The 21,661-nt window shown below is 50.7% G+C and overlaps 1 protein-coding gene across 3 annotated transcripts in view; it reads right to left on the bottom strand.

Annotated features, from left to right (window-relative positions):
* Positions 1–21,661, bottom strand: part of USH1C (USH1 protein network component harmonin) — a 47,020-nt gene that overhangs the window by 4,347 nt on the left and 21,012 nt on the right. Inside the window, exons 15-23 of one of the 3 annotated variants that reach the window (XM_060606155.2) lie at positions 18,148–18,197; positions 14,101–14,253; positions 12,647–12,763; positions 11,633–12,115; positions 7,753–7,872; positions 6,635–6,685; positions 3,872–3,913; positions 3,260–3,313; positions 2,833–2,932 (exon numbers count right to left, since the gene is read on the bottom strand). In XM_060606155.2, coding sequence (XP_060462138.2) covers positions 2,833–2,932; positions 3,260–3,313; positions 3,872–3,913; positions 6,635–6,685; positions 7,753–7,872; positions 11,633–12,115; positions 12,647–12,763; positions 14,101–14,253; positions 18,148–18,197 — 1,170 coding nt within the window. Of the gene's footprint in view, positions 1–2,832; positions 2,933–3,259; positions 3,314–3,871; positions 3,914–6,634; positions 6,686–7,752; positions 7,873–11,632; positions 12,116–12,646; positions 12,764–14,100; positions 14,254–18,147; positions 18,198–19,260; positions 19,335–21,661 lie in introns of all 3 variants that reach the window. The other 2 variants (XM_060606152.3, XM_060606154.3) reach the window with 2 other exon arrangements.

Here is a 21,661-nt window from a genome sequence, read left to right as displayed (position 1 = left end):
CAGTGATGAACCATCGCCACCCCAGCCTTTGCTCAGGCCTCTACTATTGCGGAGGGAGGCAGACCTGTGTTACCCATGAAGTCATCTGAAACATGAACTAGTTCTGTGAGCTGTCCCTGTCTGTTCTTCAGCCCTCTCGGTCTGCATCAGGCCCCTGAGAGGGCTGAGATCCTTCCTGCCCCAGAGCCTTCACATGCTGTTCCACCTGGGACACTTGCCCTTTCTCTCCCTTCTCTTCTAGTGCTGAGATAAAATGTCTCCTTCTCAGAGAAGACTGGCTCTGACCTGCACACAGTCTCGAGCAGGTCTTTCCTATTGTTCTCTCATAGCATCCCAGTCTTTTCCTGCAGAGCATTTTCACAATTTATAATCATATATCTATCTGTTGATTGATGGTCCCTCCCACCAGACTGTCTGCTCCATGAGGGCAGGGACCGTCTCTTCTGTTGGCTACCGTACCCTTAGCACTTACCATAATACCTAGCATACAAATAAGAATTCACTATATTTATTGAATAAATGAATGATGTTAAAGGTCTTCCAGGATAAGATGACCTATGGTCTAATAAGTTTGGGAAAAGCTGAGTTATAAGCTAAGCAGTGTTACTCACTGCAGGACTTGTCAGAGCCTTGCACATGCTACTATGTATTGTGGCTCTCCAAGAAGTGGGTAGATTGTGCATGGTTTCTCATACATCTTCAACCTCAGAACCTTAAAAAATTTTTTTTCAAGGGATTTCTCTCAGTTCTGGTGTCCACGGAACATTCTCTGGATTATGTTGAAATAGATCACCCAGAAGCCTTGCAGGCCTGAGGCCACAGGAATGTGGTGTGTGTTACTGAACACTGTGGTGTGGCAGTGGCTTAAAACACACAGGCTCCTGGAGAAACTTCCAGCAGCTGCTGGCAAGTCCAAAGCAGTGTGGGACCAGACTATAGACTGCAGTTTCCTCTGGCCAGTGGGTCTGGGGAGAGGTGACTTTTTCCTTTTGTACAAACCCAAGATGGAGCCTCAGGAGCAATAAGGCAGTGGTTGGGCTGGAGCTTTGTAAGGAAGGGAGGGACCCGGGAAAGTCATCCATTTTTTCTGGTCCTTTTCCCCTGCCAGACACAGTAGACAGGTGTCTTTCCTAGCCCAGGCAGCAACTCTTCACTCACCTGGTACTGAGATGTGTCAAATGGGCTAGGAGGGCAGCAGTGGGCCATGGCAGCTGCCTAGCTGAGCAGGCCCTGCTCCACAGCAGAAATGAAGGCTCAGAGTATGGCTGTGAGAGGCCTGAGGTCATCAGGGGGCCATAGGTGGGAACTGGATTCCCCTTTGTAACCAACAGAAGCCTGGCTGCCAGCAGCCTGGTGACTGTCCTATCACTCTGTCACCTGCCCATGTCGTCACCCGCCCTTCATTCCACCATCTGCAGCCTAGCACATCCCAGGAGGGATCTGACCATGGGATTCCTGCTCTGGCCTGGAAAGGTGAGGGGCCCGAGGCTTCTCCTTCAAGGCCACCGATTCCTTCAAAAAAGAGTACTGAAAAGGCTCTTGGACTTGGAAGAAGGAATCACTGGGGCGCCTAGGTGGCTCAGTCGGTTAAAAAAAACATCCGACTTCAGCTCAGGTCACGATCTCACAATTCGTGAGTTCGAGCCCCGCGTCGGGCTCTGTGCTGACAGCTCGGAGCCTAGAGCCTGCTTCGGATTCTGTGTCTTTCTCTCTCTCTGCCCCTCCCCTGCTCATGCTGGGTCTCTCAAAAATAAATAAATGTTAAAAAAATTAGAAAAAAAAAAGAAATCACTAATGATGAGTTTCAGACCCTGACAGGTGAGTGGCTTTAAGGCGAGAAAAAGCAAAATGACAAAACTGCTTGGGTTCAAGTCCTGCCTCCACCACTTGCCAGCCATGGGTCCTTGAACAAGCATTTAACCTTTCTGTGCCTCGGTTCCCTAAGCTGTAAGATGAAAGTAATGACAGTACCTACTTTCGGTGTTGTCATAAGGATTAATGAGTTAATACACGTGAACACTTTAGACAGCATAGGTGCAGGTACGTAGAATGGCATCCGGTGCATGGTGAGTTCTTGACAGATGTTGGCCCTTATTTTTTTTAAATGTTTTTATTTATTTTTGAAGGAGAGAGAGACCGAGCGTGAGCAGGGGAGGAGCAGAGAGAGAGGGAGACATAGAATTTGAAGCAGGCTCCAGGCTCCGAGCTGTCAGCGCAGAGCCCGACGCGGGGCTCGAACTCACAAACTGTGAGATCATGACCTGAGCCGAAGTCGGACGCTTAGCCGACTGAGCCACCCAGGCGCCCCGGTTGGCCCTTATTTTTAAAAGAACAGGGAAGGTTTTGATGGTTTCTTTCTTGCCTTTACATGTGCTGTCCCCTCTTCCTGGAAAGTTATTTCCCATCATCATAAGGCTAACACTGACTTATCTTTTAAGGCTCAGCTCAGGTATCATGCTTGTAGGGAGCCTTCCCTTGGGGGGTTAGGGGCCCCTCAGGATCCCACAACTTCCCTCCACGCCCCCACTCCTCTGTCAGCTCTTAGCATGCTGTTATTGTCAGAATGAGACAATTCCGAGCATGTTTTCACCACTAGATGGGGAGCCCCTGGAGGGCGGCGTGGAGTCTGGTTCACCGTATACCCATAGCCCTGGCACTATCAAATGCCCACGGGCAACATGTGGGACTCAATGGATAGATGGACCCATTCAGATGGCGGGGAATTCTTGAGCAACTGTTGGCCCCCTCAAGTTGGCAGCTGTGTGCTTTCCTGGGGGGCCCTGTATACCACCACACCATCCCCAAACTGGGGCATAGCTGGTCCCCACTCACCATGCCGCTCAGCAGCTCCCCCCTCATACACAGCTGAGACGACCACCTTTCCGACCGGGGAGTCCACACCGCCTTCCAGGGCCAGATCTAAGGATCCCTCCTGGTTAGAGAAAAACAGGCCTCAGGGATCCACGCAGACAGCAGCCTGTGGGCACCTGTGGGCCTCTTGACAGGGCTACAGAGAGGGCAAGAGAAGCCATGGGGCCAATGACAGTGCCATCAGGGAGAAAAGGGGGTAGGGACACTAAGTGGGACCTGGGTGTGTGGTCCCACCATTGGAGGGGACATTCCCAGGGGAGAAAGGAGAAGAAATGGGATCTGAGGAGTCGCCCAGGAGTCTCTTCAAGAGTAGAAGCAGGGGACCGAGATGGGAAGGCGCTGGGGCAGAGAAAGGTGGTGGCCGCCTGACTTCCACGTGCCCACGTACCTTCTTAATGCGCAGGAGGCGGACATCCTTCCCTATGATCTGCTCTGGGGTGAACTAGAGGGAACAGACAGTTGGAAGCTGTGAGTTTGCCTGGAGGGTAAGGGTAGGGCCTCACAGAGTACATGGACAAGGGGACCCTTCCCAGCCCCACACCCATCGGTCTTCAACTGGGGGTTCCCAGGCCTCATGGCAGCCACATGGATACACACACACACACACACACACACACACACACACACACACACACAGAGGTGGCCACGCAGATCCCAGATCCATTCTTTGTGAGAATTCCGTGAGGGCTGGGTGAAGATGTGCCACCTAGCAAACCACACAGCACCTGGTCATAGGGCTCAGCATGTGAAACTGCGGTTATAACCCTCCTCGGCCCCAACCAGCCCTGGGGGTCACACCAGCCCTGTGGGTCACACCACAGTGCTGTTTTGAAAGGAGCCTTCACCCCCAAAGACAAGTTGGGGATCCTTGGGGCTCCTCACTTGCCCCACTTCATCCCCAGGACCCCCAGGGCTCAGAATGTACCATCACTGAACACACCATAATCCCCCACTCCCACTCCTGGGATTACTCCCCAAGGGAGGAGAGTTATCTTCTCACCATGGAGTAGGGGTCAAAGTCTTCCTCATATTTCCGGAAATCCTGGAAGCAAAGGGAGGGTGTCAGGGCCACAGAGCAGAGTTCCCTGAGGGTGCTGCGGGAAACAAGCTTAAGGCAGAGGGAAAGACAGGAATGGGTCAGAGGCAGGGGAGAGCGTGGGGGGCCAGATGTGGCCTGGATGCAGATGCAGGGAGGAGGCGGGAAACCCCAATAGCCAGAGCGCCTCTGCCTGGGGAGAAGCAGGAAGCTATGACAGCGTTTGAAGGAGCCCAGCCCTGGACCCCTGCACCATTCCAGTGGGGTGGGCGTCTGGAGCTGGCAGCGGCACCCACTGATGTTCAGGTGGTCTGAGCAGCCAGTGTCAGCCTTGCCAAAGGTATCATCTGCCCACAGCTTCAAGGCATTCAGGTCTTATCCGAGTTCCTCCGGGTGCCCGTGAGAGACCAGGTTCAGGTTCTGGGGATGAAGCCCAGCTTGTCTCCACCCAGTGCTCTGACCCCAAAGAAAGACAACACTGCGCAAGAGGCTGCTCTCCCTGGGGAATCTGGCCACAAGATGATTGGGGGGAGGGGAGAAAGGGATGTCAGGCTCCAGGAGGAACAGGGGTGTCTGCGCTTGCCCCATGCCCAGCACTGTTCTTTACGTAATGCTTATCTAGAATGTAAGAGTTCTCCCCAGAATCTTAGCCAGGGGAGGATGAAGGAGGAGACATAGCTCAGGAGCTCTGGCTTGGGGAGGGCTGTGGGAACAATGTCCCCAAGGGGTAGAAACAAGCTGGCAAGAAGGAAGATGGGGGGCAAAATCAGCACACACTGCCTTCCTAGGAATCACACGCAGAGAGTGGGAGCCCAGGTCCACAGACTGAGGGTCCAGGTACGCCGAGTCCTAGAGCAGCAAAGCCACAGTTCATCCCCACGGGCAGGTGGGAGCAGAAGAGAGGCCCAGTGGCAGGGCCCACACAGGCCCTGCTAGACTACATGGAGCCACCCCCAGCACACAGTTCCTAGGCCACACCAAGCGTCCCCCCCAGGCCTGTGGCCAGCATCATGGAGAGGCCGCTGCCCTCTCTACGCCCAGCATGCAGCAAACAAGTTCTGGGCACAAGACGAGGAACAAGCATCAGCAGACAGGGAGGCCCAAACTCCCTGAGCATTAATCTGCCCTCCCTCCTCACGAGTCTTCATTGCTCAGGCTCAGCCCCCAAGAGCCTGGGAGTCTGGAGTCTGGCCCAGCTCGGAGGCCACTCCCAGGTCAGTCTGTGGGTGTCAGCAAACAGAGGAAGGGATGCAGCAAATCCAGGGGTGGGAGAGGTCACTAGGCAGGATATGGAGTCGATGCTCTTTCACTGAGGGCCCAGACCACTTCTAGCTATTTCTTCTGGAAAACTGGGCAGTGCTGGCTATGGGCTTCCCCTTCTCCCTCCCTGTGAGAATCTGCTCTCAGGATGGCCAGATGGCAAGCATTTGTGTCTTGAGTTCAGATCATAGACTTACAAGCCACTACAGCTGGTCAGCCCTTGAAGAGGGAGGGCAACCCTTCATCCAAGAGATGGAGAAACTGAGGCCCAGAAAACTGACATTTATGCCCCAGGTCATCCAGCCAGGGGGTAGTGGAGCAAGGGTTTGACGTCCAGTCTAGGTCCTTGGGCTTCTCACCATCCAGCCTCTCTCTCTTTGAGAGCTGTCTGTACCCTAAACAACAAGGCCTTTAAATATCTGTCTCATAATCACAGTGCTTCGAGAGGTAGGATGGTGTAGCAGGTAGGAGCCTGACTGTGGAGCCTGACCTCCTGGATGCAACTCCAGGGTCTGACAGTAGCTGTGCCATCATGGGCATGTTTCCTAACCTCTCTGTTTCAATTTCTCATCTACAAAATGGAGGTGATCATTGCACCTACCTCCTAGGGTTGCTCTAAAGATTAAACGAGTTCAGATACATAACGTATTTAGAAACTGTGCTTGACACCTTGTTAGCTGTCGCCTGTCACTCCCCAGGCCTGGGCTGGGAGCAGCCTCCTTTGCAGACTCCCAGGTCTCACTGTGAAACTGACACCTCCCTCTTGTATTGCTCTGCCTGTAGTCAAATCAGCCTGCGGTCTTGTGGCGGGTTATCGGTGAGGTTGGCTGCAAGGTCTTTCTCTGTCTTGGGATCTCTTTCACTGGTGGTGACACAGCCAATCCATTGGCTGGCTCTGTGAATATGAGCTTCCAGGAGGGGGGAAGATAAGTGGTTGCCTGATACCACTGCTCGGCTGGGGAAAAACATCCATATCCTTGTGCACAGGAACACTCCAGGCAGGTGGAGGATCTGGGCTACCACATCCTTCCTGACTGATCCAGTGCCACATACAGCTGTGATCTGCCTTGAGGGGACAAGACAGGGGAGGGACAGGGAGACACCTCAGGCCCCCCTTTCTTCTCTCCTAGGGCTGCAGTGAGGGCCCATCTTGGCCTCGGTGACCCTCTGAGTGTTCCCTCTGCCTGCTCTTCTTTGAACAAACAGTAGCAAAAGAGCAGAGCCCTCAAGGTCCTGCTGCTCTTAGCTTGGGGATGGGGTCTAATAAAGCCAGGGTCCCCTCCTGATAGAGACCGTTCCCAACTCCTGGCTGCAGGCAACAGGAACATAGCTCTGGCCTGAGGCTCTGGCAGATGGTAGTTGGGGCTGCTTCAGAGCCAACTGGCACTCCCAGCAGCGAAAGAAGTCAGAGTGGGAGGGATGGGGGTGGTGGGGAGGACTACAGACACACGACAGGTATCGCTTTACTTGTCTGAACGCGGTCTGATAAACCACCATCCTCTTCAACATCTCCTGTGGCTGCCAGAAAAAAAAAAAAATAGAAAGTTCCACACTGGACGTTACCAATAGGTCTCGTCTGCCCTCTGGTGCCAAACCCTGGGCCTGCCAGCCTGGGGCTGCCCTGCCAACCTCCCTCCCCAAATAGACACAGCCTGATTTATGTCAGGGGCCTGCCCGACGCCCCCAGACGCAGCAGCTGCCCAGTTCAAGTCAAGCAGACGCCACTGGTTGTCACCAGCCAGAGAATGCGACATGGATGCATCAGCAGGTTATCGCAGGGGCATGAACTTTGATCTTTGGGAAGCTGACAGGACAGCAAAAGCTCAAAATAAGTATCTGAGCTGTCCTGCCCTGACATTTGGATAGGGTTTCCTTGAAAGGGGAAGAAAAATTCTGGCATGACTGTCTTCTCACTGTGGGTGGGAGTCCAGTCTGTGCCTGGTATCCCTGGGACATGAGGGTTCCACATGGGTCAGCCGTAGGTGACTGGGAGTGGGCAGACTCTATTGCCCCCACCCCTCATAACCACGCCTCACACTCCCAGTCCAGTGAGGAGTGAGCGACGAGTTGGAGAAACTGAGTGGATCCACTTTGGCCAGTTTTCCACCTGAGGGCCTTCTGCACCATGCCACGCCAGGCTTTAGGGGCAGAGGCCTGGGCCAGTGGAATCACTGTAGGTTTGGCAAGATGGCAATGTAGGTAAGAGCTTGCGCTGTGGAGTCTAAAAGACTCTGGAGTAAGTAGTAAGATCTTGCTCTGCCTTGGGCAACCGACTTAACCCCTCTATGCCTCAGTATCCTGACACGCAGTAGGTTCACAGTAAGTCTGAGCTGTTGCCATTATCACTTCTAGATGGAGCTCCAGGCCGTCTGGTCAAGTGAGGAAGAGGAATTTCACTGGTCCTGTCAGCCCTGGCTTATACCCGTGTGGATTCACCTCTTGGCCAAGGAGAAGTCAGGAGCTGGCACTTAATGTGGGTTTGTATCCCACCTAACTCTCCCTCCAGAGGCAGCAGAACCCAGAGGAGACAGCTCTTGTCTCTGTCTCAGGAGATGCCCTGGAGAGGATCCAAGGAAGGGGCTTACCAGGACCTCGGATTTCACAGCTGGCCTGTAGATGAAGTTGGGCTCCTGGTGGACCATGACAGGTTTGGAGATGGTGGACACGCCAGGGCCTCGTGGAGGCTGTGGGCTTGGGCAAAATGTCTACAAGGGTTAGTTTAAGAGAAACCCATGTGAAGTCGTGGTGGGGGTGGCCCAGGTCAACCAGGGCACTTCAACACACATGCAAATTACGTCATGCACATGCCGAGCCCGCCTGGTTCATTCACACCGTTGGAGGTGCTGAGGGTGTGATCTTCAGCAGAAAGACAAGTTCATTGGCCACAGCGCATTCTGAGGCCATAGAAACTACTGGGTGGCTCTAAGAAATCAGAGACTTGAGCCAGAGCCTAGTTACAGGGACGCCAGCAGCCACCGTCACTCAGAGGATACACTTTCAACGTTCTCTCTCAGTGGTCACGGATGCCATCCAGCCTCCTCTCTCCCTAAAGGCTATTTCTTCCGGCCACGGTTCCATCCCCTGGACCACACACAAAGCATCTGCTGTCCCTGGTGGGTGGGTACAGAGGCTCAAAGACTGACGGTGAAGACCAGTAAGAGTAGCATCCAGGAGAGCCGATGCAACCTGTCTGCTTTGCTCTAACACACTCCATCACCTTGGACAAGACGAATCGATTCAGGTCACAGCTCTGCCCGTACTCTTCATGGGTCCCCACTGACTACTGAGCTTCACCTGCAAGGTCCTTCATGAGTCTCTTCACCTTCCTTTGCAACCTCATCCTTCACCCCTCACCCTCCCGGCTCTGCCTCACTTTAGCCTCCAAAATGCCAGGCTTTCTTGCCCTGGTTTATGCATATGCTCTTTCCTCTCTCTGCTTTACCTGCCCAGGTGTTATCTTGGGTGTCACTGCCTTCATAAGGCACCCCTTGAGCTTTTCTTCTCCACCCCAGCTCATTACAGCACCTGTGTTCCCCCATCTCCCCCCAGGTAGCGTGGTAGTTTCCTGCTTACTTATATGTCCTCCTCACCAGATGGTCTCAGGCAGGGACTGGGCTGCCCATTTTGTGGTGGTTCTCCAGCGCCTGGCATAGTGTCTGGCATTTAGTAGGTGCTCACTGAACATGCTGAATGAATAAATGAAGGATTTAGTAGTATGCTGGGCACACAGAACAGTGCCTGGGCAGCAGACATGGCCCTGAAAACCTTCCTCTGGCAGCTGTGATGTGGCAGGCACGTGTGCCAAGCTGACACAAGTGTTTGTTTCCACCACCTGATGCCTGCTGGAGGCTGAGCTGACGGTGCAGATGCAGACACGTGATCACCCACGTCTCCTGTGGCAGCACAGATGACGACTCTCTCGGAGCATGCCATGAGGCAGGGGCAGCGGTACAAGGGCCAAAGTGCTGGCATGGGCAGGATGAAGCTCACCAAAACAGCAGCCCCCTGGCCTTAAAGTCAGGAATAGCCCTGGCTTTGATGCCATTTAAGACACAAGGGTCCAGGTTTCAGAGGCTCCTTGTGTCGAGGAATTTTTAACCTTTCCCTGTGCTCTGATGGGGAACTAACTGTGGGAACTTCGTGATTCTTGGAGGAATCCGAGAAAGCTGGATCCTGTTTTGAATCTTGCCTCCGACTCAAAAGTTTGCAGAGTTTACCTCCAATCTCGTGTTTGCAGCTACACCCAAATTTTCTTGTATCCTGATCTGTCACTGATCATAGTTAATGTCTACTGAGCACCTACCACGTGCCTGCCATTCTCCTAAGTATTAACTTTGAATGAGTTCATGTATTAATCCATTTGATCCTCATAACAGGTAGGTGCCATTAGCATTCCCATTTTAGGGACAAGGACACCCAGGCTCAGACAGATGAAGTAATGCATGACCAGAGTCACCAGCTAGTGGCAGAGTCAGGATTCAAACCCGGGGTGGTTCCTCCTTACCATCTTTACGTTCCCTGTACCTTTGATGCCCTTCCTCCCACCCTCCATGTATTGCCATCCTTCAAAGCTCAGCTCATTAAGCCCTTTACTTTGCAAAGGTGCCTTCAACCTTCTGTTAGAATGCATCCTTCCCAGAGCATAAGTCCTGCGTTGAGATCTGGTGTCTCAAACCTGATCTGGAAGTGTGCTTTCTGTTGGAAAACTTCACCTTCCCTGATAGTTTCATCATCATTCCTGCTCTGTTCTTTAAGTAGAGGGGCAGCTGGGCATGACATGTCTATTGGGTAAATACAGGACCTTTTCATTGGTGTTCCTTAGCTTTCTCTAAATTCGTACTCAAGGCCAGCTCAAAAACCAAAAATAAAAACCCTGTGAACACATGGAAAATGGTAACTGGTCCTGCCTCTTTTTATCTGTTTTGCTCATAAGCCATATTGGTCTGATTGATGGGAATATCTAACACCTGTGTCTGGCCCAAATAAAGGTAGCTGCCGACAAAAACAAAAACAAAAACAAAAACAAAAACAAAAACAAAAACAAAAACACCTGTGCCATTTTATAGCTGGCCAGACAGTGGCTCATCCTTCAGATGGCAAAGTCTTAGAGAGCACAGGTATGCCAATTTCCTCTGTGTCTCCTTCAGCCCTGCTCCCCTCTGCCCCTCACATAGAGACACAAAGCTTGTGCTCAATCCATGCTTGTAGAATCGAATCTGTTGAGGAAAAGCTGCTGCCCATCTTGATAGGGGGCACTCACAAGAAGGATATGGCCCTCTGTGCCAGGCTAACTCAGCCCCCAGTGAACCTGCTCCTGGCTGGGCTCTGGGACAAGACATCCCTGGAACAGATAGACTTCTCTCTGTCAGAACTGCAGGGCTCAGGACCCATCAGAGGTCCAGAGGGAGTCCCTCTGAGAGTCCCCTGCCAGAAGCTGCAGCCTTTTTGGCATCTGGCACTTTCTTCATTCCCACCTTCCTCCAAGCTTTCCCAAATGCTCTGAAAAGCTTATTCTGTTTTTCATGCTGGGACTCAAATCCATGCAGGGCAGGTTAATAAAAACCACTGATCAGGTATTACTGACTGTCCTCTCTCTAAGCTCCTACCCTTAGCTGATATGAGCTGCTTTACCTCTGATTCAAGCCTGGCCCCATGGCTACTAGAGCAGAGGAATATTTTGTTTGTCTCTCCATGGGATCAAACCTCCATATCTTCTTTGGGGATTACCTCTTCCAAAATAGTCTTTGGATTAAGAACAATTAATAAGAAATATGTCTTTTTGAGAAAGCTCACTGTTCAGCCTCCTGACATCCAAGAAAAAAAAATCCCTAGTCTGTATATAGTAAATCTGGAGATTTCTAGGAACTCTCTGTCTTCATTTTTTTTTTTTTTTCTGGAGCTGGAAGTTGGCCAGAAATTTCTGGGTATTATACTTCAAGCCAATGTAGTTGGCTAACTCCATAGAAAATGGCATTGTAATGTCCTAACACTGCACTGGACAGTGTTATCATTTCATTTACAAGATCTTAATACTGCTCTACTGCTTATCTTCCCCTCGTTTCCCCCTGTTAACCTGGGGATTCATTTCCCATATTCAAGATTTTCTGAGCTTATATCAAAAAGTGACCGGCCGTGACTGAGCTCTGGCTATTCATTAACACAGTACTATATTGAACCTTACCAGCCCATACCAGCCAAGAGGAGCCAAGAGAAACCAACAGACATAGATACACTGTTGCTCATCACAAGTACCACAGGCAATTCACCATCATGTATGGTACTTCAACATTAGCAGAAACCAAACACATGCAGGATGACCACAACAGGCAGGTTGGGAGCTCATTCTTCAAAAATGGGGTGGGGTGATGTTTCTTCCCATCTCCGCTCACAAGAGCAGTGGAGGATGTGGGAAACAGCAGCCCAGCCACTCTTCCTGCCTCCCAGCATGCAGAACAGGCGCAGTACCTTTGGGGTGGGTGGGAAGCTCCGTTCAGGGACAGGGGAATTAGTGGGCTTCCCACTGTGGTTCTTTGCTTCCCAGTCCTCTGTTGGATTTCCTGTGTCCCCAGCACGGAAGGGGTGGTTGCCCAGTGCCTCTTCCAGTGCCGAGGGTAGCGGGCGGGTAGGAGTCAGGTCTTGGGTGGGGATAGATGGTGGGGGAGGGATGGGAATGGGGGGTGGAGTGCGTTGGACCCAGGGTGAAGAAGAGGCATTCACACGGCCTGATGAGGGAAGGACAGGGGGCGCGGGGATCTTGGGGGATGGGTTGGAGGGTGGGGGGTGGGGCATCACAGGCAAGGCCGAGGTAGTCTTGGGGGGATAGTAGAACATGTCCAAGGGGATGTCATCCAGGTCAGTGGTGTGGAGGTGCAGCCCGCCTGCGAAGCGTCTCAGGGGTGGGACCAGGGGAGACACAGAAGGCGGGGGAGGCGGGGGCCCCGTGGTCATCTGGGGGAGGGTTGCAAGGAAGTTCTGTAATTGTCTGACCAGTGCTCCACTTCATAAAACACTGAGTATAATGCTTTCCTGTTTCTCTTGCTGCTGGAAATCCATCACCCTCCAACCAGAATCATGGGGTTGTCACTTCTCTGTCACCTGGGTGCTCGGGTGAGCCCAAACCAAGTGGCTAGGAAGGAGTGTCCAAATGTAGGACAGTCCCAAGTTATCTCATATGTGTGACAAGTAAGGTGCCCATACAGTTTATCATCTAACCTGGAACAACTCAATAGTGAAAGGGGCACCCTCGCTCCAGAACAACATGCCTGAGACATCTCAGATGGGTTAGGACTTGCTGGCCACTCAGGAGATAAGCCCAGAAATGTAGAGATGTCCCCCTCCTCAAGAGAGCAAGGCAGAGTGGGCTGGGAGGGGTGGCCCTGGACAGTGAACCTGATGTGGCCATCTTGCCTCCCACTGTCCCCAGACTGGGTCATTCTGAAGTCAGCAGGAGGGTCTATGTGGAAAGAAGGGCTCTGTTACCTCTGAAATCTCATTATCAGCAGAGGAAATCTGCTCAAGGCGTGTCTGACAGAGCCTTTCCACCCAATACTGAATCTTTTCCGATTCCTCAAGGTCTTCCCGCTCTGTCTCGGACACCTAGGACCCAAAGCCAGTGCAAAAAGGAGAGGCACACTTGAGTCACACGTGCGTGGCGCACTCAAATCAGCAGCATAGAAGCACTTCTTTAAAGAGTACTGTTGGGTGTGTCCACTATCCAGCAAAAGACCCTGGCTTATTCCATCTGGCCCCAGAAGAGGTGGAAATAGAAGGGAGAGGATGCTGGAGTGTGAAGCTAATGGCACTTAGCAAAATCAGAGGAGGGACTTGTGCTTTGTTTGGAATTAGTTGGGATAAGGCTCCCAGGGTCCCCATGAACTCTGGGATCTTGGGATTCTCTAAAAATGGCCCTTTTGTAGGCTCCTGGCACATGCCAAAATTTTAACTCTACTCTTTTTCCCCTTCCAGGCTACTTTGTTCCAGAAGAACAAGTTGGATTTTATTTTTAATTTTGTTGCTTACTTGCTCCTAATGCCAGACCTAATGCACTTCACATTTTCCAGCATTACTCTGATTTTGTAATCTAATCAGCTTGGCATTCTGATTCATGGAAGCATTAAAGAGAAGCCAAACCAATAACCTCTCCAATAGCTAGGGAGTTAAAGTCACCCAACTCATCTAGGAAATAGGAATTACTCATGTTGGACGACTGCTTTTGTCATATCTTGAGGGGGACAGCTTTGGATACATGTCCAGGTTGAAGAGATCTAGCTTAGGATACATCTTATGTTGATGGAAGCAGCCTGACTCACTGCCTGATCAATTGGGGAACAGCCTCAGACACCTCACCTGCACAACAGGGTTAGCCTCTGACCCATACTCTCAGAGCGAATGCAGGTGGGGGAAATTTGGTCTTGGACTCATAACCTGGGGAGAGAGGCTGGACAGACGCAGACCTGATGACAAGTGGGTGGAAGGCTAACTTCAGTTCTATAATTTAGGCAGAGGGGTTAGCCTTGGGGTCATACCCTGAGTGCAGAGAAAGACCTCATATTCATACATAGGGTGGACAGGTCTGGCCTTGGACTCATACTCTGGTGGGGCTGGGATGGAGGGGACAGACTCAAACCTCTAGCAAGGTATGTGAAGGGTGAACCTAAGTGTGACAATCTGGGCAGAGAGGCTAGCCTCAGACCCACACTTTAGCAAGGAGTCTAGTCTCCATGCCAAACATACACCTAAGCCAGAAGGTGGTCTCCATGACCCTGGGCAGGTGGGATGATCACACATTCTAGACTGAGCAGAAGGGCAGGGCTCACTCCATCCTTGGACTCCACTTGGGGAACACAACTCCAGCTGGTTCCCTGGGAGCATGGTGGGGAACAACCAAATTATGTTCTGGGGATGCTCACTTAGCCTGTGAGCCAGACACATACCTCCTGGGCCAGCCGGTTGATTTTCAGTTGTTTTTCCTTTTCCAGCATTTCCTCTTTCTCTTTGTAAAGCTTTTGCTCAAACTCTAGTTCCTTCTTATTCTTTCTCAACTCTTGCAGGCTGTCATACTTGGCTTTCTTCTTATCCTTTCCTTTCTGAGCAGATGTGGTATTGTTTACATGGCAAGGGTTAAAAAGCAGTGTAGACACTGGCACAGCACAGCAAACAGGGCACTCAGCCCACAGACAACACCAGAAGTGAGCCCCTCCCCCTGCTCTGCCCATCTGCACTGGGCACTGGACCTCAGATTTAGGACAGGTCTACCCACTATGCTACCCACTGTGGACTGGGAGACACATTCCTTTTTCCAGCCAGAAGAACTGGCTTACTAGCTCAGTAGTAAGTAGCTGTGTGATCTTGGCTAAGTTCCTTAACCTCTCTGGGCCTGATTCACCTCATCTTCAAAATAGAAGAAATTCCTGCCTATAGGCTTGCCCTCAGAGCCAATAAAATAACATCTATAAAAGAGCCTTATAAAATGAAAGTGCTGTATAAATAGAATACATTGTATTTGTGTCCTAGTATCTGAGCACACGCCTTCTCCATCATCTGGAGAGAGAGGTGTCTCATGTTCAGACAACAGAGATGCATCCTGGGAGATTCTACAAAAAATCTGGGAGAGCTGACGAGTCTCATTTGCAGAGATCCTCTGTCCTAAGCTTCAGGAGGTAGGAGCCAGCCTCAGACCTGGGAGCCCAGAGCCAGGGACATCAGATTTTGCTCTGATGCTTAACTTCAGACCATTGAATCCCGTAGAGTCCACCATTCCCTCTGAACTAGACCCCTGAACTGAGGATTAGCCAAAAACCATAGGACTAGGAGATGGGAGTGGGGGAAGAGAACAGCCTAACTGCTTTGTACTGACTGTCAGAGTTCAACAGGATTAGGGAAAGGAGATGCAAGGCAAACACACTCCTTATTTTTCCTGTTGGAATTGGACCTACAGAACCTGCTTTCCTGCCTGCTTCTCCCATGGGGTTGCAGGAAAGCCAAGGGGTAAGGGAGGAAGAAAATTACAATGTATGGACTGCCTATGTGCTAAGGGATTTATGTTCATAGGTAAATCTACCTATGCTCATAGGTAGATATTATCCCCATTCTCTTGATGAAGGAACCAAGACTCAGAGAGGTGAAGTCCCTTGCCCAATATCAAACATCCAGTAAGTGGTGGTGCCAGGGTTTGGACCTGAGTCTTCTAGGACCAACACATTTTCTACTGTGCCCAGATGAGCTGGCAGCAACGGGAGTATGGCAGGAGGGAGTGTCAGCCCCATCACACACAGCACAGAGGACAGAGTTAGCACTCAGGAGAGGCGGCAGCAGAGAGAGTCAACATTCTGGGGAATTGATGTGGGGAGGAGGAAATCTGCCTGTTCACTGAGCTCATCCCCACCCCTAACTAGCATTCCCTGAGGGCTTCTCTCAGAATTCCCAAATCATCCCAGCATCTAAGGGCAGGAATGAGGAATTGAGTTTTTCATTACCGGATACGAAACTTTATCCACAGCTGGAGAAGCCTGGGGGTGTAGTTATGGACCTATTACTGAGTCATCCTGCCTCCCCTCCTAAAGACAATCCCTACTTCCATGCACAGGTAATGCTCTTTGGAGATGGTCCCCCATGTCAGGGATAGAGGCCCGCCACCAGGACAGTCCATGAACTACCTGAGAAAAGTAGTAGCAATGACTCTCATTGCTTCAGAGTCCTGCTTGGTTCCTTACCCACCATGTTCACTAGACTCTTGGCTCAGCTGATAGATGAACACTGCCATCATGTTATAGATCAGACAGCAATTACCCAGAGAGGAGCCAATGACATTCTGCCTAATGGCAGCTTGCTAGGATATGGGTATGGCCTCTCACAGGGACCACCAATGATAGGAATGGCCATTCTGTTGGTTTAAAAACCAAACCAAATCAAACCAAGCCAAAAAACCCTCAAACTACCAGTGCTAACATTTTAGAGCCAGGTATCCTGGATGGGACAGGCAGATGTGGCAGGCTCTGTCCCCTTTCCAAGAAAGCAGCGCCTGTTTAGTGATGCAGAAGGTTAAACTGTCCCATAGCATCATCTACTGACCTCATACTAGTGCCCTCCATACAGGTTCCTCAGTTGCGTGTGAATCTACCTCACCTGCTGGACAGTGGGCTCCTGCCATAGGGCTGGTTTGCAGGATTTACTCAAGCATCCTAGGAAAAGGCTTAGTCAGAACCATGAATCCTGCAGGCTGACACAGACTTTGTGGGGCCACAGGCCTGGGGACCTTGAGCCTCAGAGGGACTTACTCCCAGGTTAGGAATAACAAACATCGAATCTTTGTCTTTTCAAATAAGGGAAATTGTGCACACTGATGATCATGGCTATAGATAGCCAAGTGTATTACCCGGGGACTTGGTGTTCTAGCTGCTGGGAGACAATGCATGTCACATGACTCTAGAGGAAGCGACAATGGGTTTTCAGAGCCAGCATGAGAGATGTGATTCTGCTGTCCTTTTAGCTGTCAGTTAAATTCATGGCAAATGGTCCCTCCCAGTTTGGACTGAAAGGAAAGGCAGACAGGATGGATGTGCTCTTGCTTCTTACCTAGAAGCCATCTTTCTCTCTTTTGGAAATGAAATGAAAACAAAAATACCAGCTATTCAGTTATACTGAACTAATGAATAGGTGAAAACAGGGCTCCTTCTTACCAATAGCAATGTCCAAGTGACATGATTTCCTATGGGAGGTATGTGTGTGGAGAAGATGTTAGTTCTCTTACATTTACCTGGTTATTAGTGCCTGGAAGAGATTTTACCTATCCATAAAGGTATAGGTATTTTTTCCAGTATAATCCTGTGTGTGTGTGTGTGTGTGCACGCTGTCCTCTGTAGGTGAGTTCTAGTAGAGATAGTGTGTAGAGCATTCAAAATCTAACCCAATGAGATAGCTTAAGCCACAGAGTTGGGCTGTAGGATGAAAAAAGACAGTCTTATGAGACTGGGTCCTTTCTGAGACCAAGGCAGTGTGGAAAGGAATCCCCCATGGTCCTAAGTTTATTCAATATCATACAAATCATGATCTGTGTTCCTAGGTCGAGATGCTAACTTCTGTCAGGAATAATATTGCTGTCTATTATCTTAACAGTATCGTGTTGGAAGAAGGGAGCAGACGTTTCTGGGACATCAGATATTCCCATTTTACAGGCAGGGAGAAGCTACCTACCTATCATCAAGATCACCCAGCTGCCACCATTTTGGTTTCTGGGGGACTGACATCCTGCCAGAAAGACCCAGCCGAGTGATAACAACTAAATTAGTTCACCCAGATTTATGCTGATGCCTGATTTCCAAATGCCAAGTCATCTCATATGTCCAATCTACAGATATTAACAGTGGCGTTTTCATAATCAAATGCCAAAGTGATTTAGAAAGAAAAAGGATGAGAGTCTTATGGGGCCTGGAGATACAGTAATAAGATTTCGAGAGAAAATTCAAGGCCCCAGAGACCAGAAAAATGCATTATCTTGGCACACGTAGCGATATTTCTAGGAGAGAGTTATGATTGGTGTGGCTCTTAGTCTCAACTCGAGGCAGAAAATCCCTGCCTGGCAGCGAGTCTGTGTCTGGTGCAGCTGGTCTTATAACGTGTGTTGTGTGTACCCAACCTGATATTGCACTCTGTCTGACCATGGCTTCTGGTCTTGACAGAGGAACAAAGAAGCTGCCATGGCCCTGTCCCTGCCCTGTGCCTCCGGGGCTGATGCTGACCGAGATGGTGCCAGATGGTACTCAGGCGGGTCTCACCCCATGAACACTTTCCCCCCACAATGCTTCTGTGGCAGCGCCCTGCCTTTTGACGTCAGCCTGATAGACGCAGACAGGTCAGCCCTTGTAGTGAACAGGCCGGGTTACACTATTTAGAGTTGACAGGCAAAGAAACAATGCTCGTAAAGGCCAAACCCCACAGCAAACTCAGCGGCAAACGGCACAGCACTCAGTCTCGCGCCCTACCTTCCGGATGGTTGGGAATTTGCCATCGTAACGATAAAACCACCCAAAGGCTATAACACAGAGAACAAAGAGATGAGATGCTGTTTGGCTCAGCCAGAGTATCCACAGACAGCAGCCAGGGGCTGGGATCTCAAGGACATGTGGCTGTGAGATGAAGAGCAGACCCAATAGCAAAACCGCACCCTCGGTCTGACTCTCCACTCACCTGGCTTCACCTGGGTTACAGAGCAGGCCCCAGGCTGCCAGAGAATGGCCCTGATTCCCTGGGGCATCGTCAACTGCTTCTCCCCAGGACACTGGCTTCAGGAGTCAGTGCCAGAAAATCAGAGACAGCCCTTGTTGGGGGATGAGCTTTTCCAAATCACAGCTGCAGTCTGCTAACACTGAAAGAGAACGAGGCCTCTCCTGACTGATGTCTGGTCCCTCCATCCAAGAAATGGCTCAAGACAAAAGATAGCCTGGGTTTATGCCTCAAATTGCTATCACTCAGAACAAAACTGTCTTATCTCATAGTACAGACCACGTCCTCTGCTTTCAATGTTGAGAGAGAAGGCAATGACAGCGGTCAGCTCTGAGAAAGGCAGCTCAGGCAGCTGTGGGCAGGTCTGCCCCGACAAGCATACCCCACCCCGGCCCCAGACCAGATCATCAGGGCACCAGCCCCCTGCTTCCCCCAGGCAACAGTATGACCGGGAAACATCTCAAACCTAAAGCTCCCTGCACCAGCAGTGATCCATTAAATAATTACCCACCCTGACCAGACTGAGTTCTAGAACAGGATCTTGAAAGCCTCCTGCCTGACCTTGGGGATATCTAGGGAGTCCTTAGGGAGATCCCAGAGCAGCAGAGGAAGAACCTGGGCTTGGGCAGCACTGAACCAGTGGTTCAGTTGTTTAGGTATGTGTCAGCAGACATTTCAGCCAGGTTGGGAGTCCTGTCCTCAGGCTTTGTGTGCAGTGCTTGGACTAAGCTGGGATTGCAGGAGCTTCGCACACTCCAGTGGTCCCTGCCGCGTGATGGCCCCTTAGAGCTGGGTGTCTGCAGGGCTAGCAGGAGGCGGTGGGCAAGGCAAGCGGAGCAGCAAGGCCAGGCAGTGAAGCGGGGGCTGCAAACCTGCTCTCCCTGCTCCTCCATGCCTCCATCCGGGTCATCTGCTGGCTCAAGCTCAGGTTCCACTCCCTGATCAGCTACCCAGGAAAAGAGGAGGAAGCTGGTGAACCAAGAGGGACTTGGGAGACCAAGAGGCCAGAGGTGCTTCCCAGGAGCCTAATGACCTATGCCCGGCCTTCTCTATGGGTACTTGTGAGGTCAGGGGTGGGAACAGGGCTCAGGAGCCCAGAGCAAAACTGTCTTGCTCCGGGATCGTGCATGCAGTGCTTTCAACCTTGGTAGCTTTAGTTTCGCTGTCTGTAAAATGGGCTAACAACGGGGGGACCTCTGACCTGACAGTCAAGTGAGAAACTTTGTGCAGGGCATTCAGTTGAAACTTGGGAAGTGAGGCACAGAATATGGGAATATCTGAGTATTACACATGTCTGGTATCAAGGGTTTACAATGGCAGAACAGACCCTCCTGGCTGCTTCTTACCACTTTGGGAACTCTGGGTCCCTGGGGGATATCAGAGCTATGTGGGCAGGTTGATCCTGAGGAGGTGAGGAGATTTCAAAGGGTAAAGGGGAGACATGTGGTTAGGAAGCCATGAATGTTGACATCATGTGGAGAATAGCAAATCATCCATTCCAGTGGTTTCCAATCTGGACTTTGGCCTCCCTGGGACTGTTGAAGGGAGTAGATGAGTCTGTTGTGACCTGCCTATTAATATTTCAAATATTAATTAGAAGAACTTCCCCATTCCTCTATGAAAAGGCTGTAAGTTAAATTCCTTAGCTTTTGGCGCAATTTATGTTAATTAAATAGTGGAACATTGATGCTTTCTTGCAAATAACAATGACTACATAATAAAACAATAGGAAAACAACTGATTGCTTCATAGTTTGATAGGAAAAACCTCAACTTCTAAACCATGGGGTCCATTGGGGGTGGAGGCTAAATGATGGGGTCCTAATGGAGAGAAAATCCTCGAAATATCCTGTTTAAACCTCTTCATATTCCAAGGCTCCTTCCGGCTCTGGGATGCTTAATAACCCCCTTCCTCATTGTTTTGGCTAAAGAAAGCTCTTCTGGGGGACTCTGTGACAATCTGTCCTGGCTCAGAAGAATGTTGGGGTTCTGCTGGGTCACCACAGGGAGGCAGGCAGTGCCCCTAGGACAGGTGGTGGTGAGAGAAGCAGTCAGGCCCGCCACATCATTAGGATGAGTGGCTTTCTTTTTCAGGCAAGAGATGCTCCACACTCTTTCCTGTCTGTTCAAAAATGTGCAGTCCATCCCTCACAGGCACAAACACCTGAGTCAGATATAACCTGTTGGCTAACTGGGCCCCAGAGCTGAAGAGTCACCAGGGAGGAGCCGGCTTGTCCCGGTTGTGCTGGCCCAACACAACAGAGACCGCTCCAGCTTCCCAGGAATGGGGAGGGAGGCAGGAATTGAGCTCGCTCAGAAGCCTTCCTGCATTTTCTGACTGATTTCCCAAGGAGAATGAAATTGCCGGTGCACGCGGACATGGACAGAGGCAGCAGCTGCCCCAGCTCAGGCAGGCAGGCTCGCCATCCATCCCATGTTTCGCACATTCCCTTAGAAAAAATTTATATCTTAAAGCAAAGGGAAAGCTCTTGCTCCTTTCATTCAAGAAGCTTGATTTGGTTTAAAAGCACTAAATAAATAGCTAGCCAGAGAAAGTGTTTTTATTTTTCGTAGTTCCTGAGAGAATGTGTTTGCTCTAAAGCCAAGGCCCAGTTTCTAGAAAGGTACTAAATTGACTAGGATTACTTTCACGAGAAGCAATTAAAATCGATTTCTCTCCTTCTGAAGCTCCTATTTCACTCATAAGAGCAAATTAGCTCCCTGTCTCAAACACAGATTATTCACCAGGAATTTAGCTCTGGCCACATCCTTAACTAATACCAAATGTCAGGGGGGAGGCTAATGAGAGCTTGCTTTGTCCTTCAGAGAGGACCCTGGGATGACACCATCCCCTGCTGCCAGGAAGGAATGTGCTGGGAGATGTTTGTTCTGCACCAGGCAGGAGTGAAACGGAACCATCCAGGTGCCTGCCCAACCTCTTTGTTGACCCAAGTGGCCTGTGTTGACAAGATGATGCCACTCTAGGGCCCAATATGATCCAAAGTTGGGGCCAGGTTGTCTAGACCATCACAAGATCCCAAATGGCTGTGACACAGCAGACATGGGGAATCTTGGTTCTTGGGTGTAGATTCACCCCATATCTAGAGGTTCCCAGGTCAGCTGAGCACAATCAGCTGCAGCAGAACTGGCCCTATGTCATGTAAAGTGACAATAAGGCCCAATGTGGAATCCTGGACTCGTGATTGCCATGGCCCCCAGCTACCTTGCTTGGTTTCCTACCACCAGCCCCCTGGAGAAGCACTGAGAGTGAGCC

This window comes from Panthera onca, chromosome D1 (assembly GCF_046562875.1).
Source record: "Panthera onca isolate mPanOnc1 chromosome D1, mPanOnc1 haplotype 2, whole genome shotgun sequence".
In the NCBI taxonomy this organism is placed as follows: Eukaryota; Metazoa; Chordata; class Mammalia; order Carnivora; family Felidae; genus Panthera; species Panthera onca.
The sequence above is the reverse complement of the archived record's forward strand: the minus strand, read 5'-3'. Positions and strand labels throughout refer to the sequence as shown.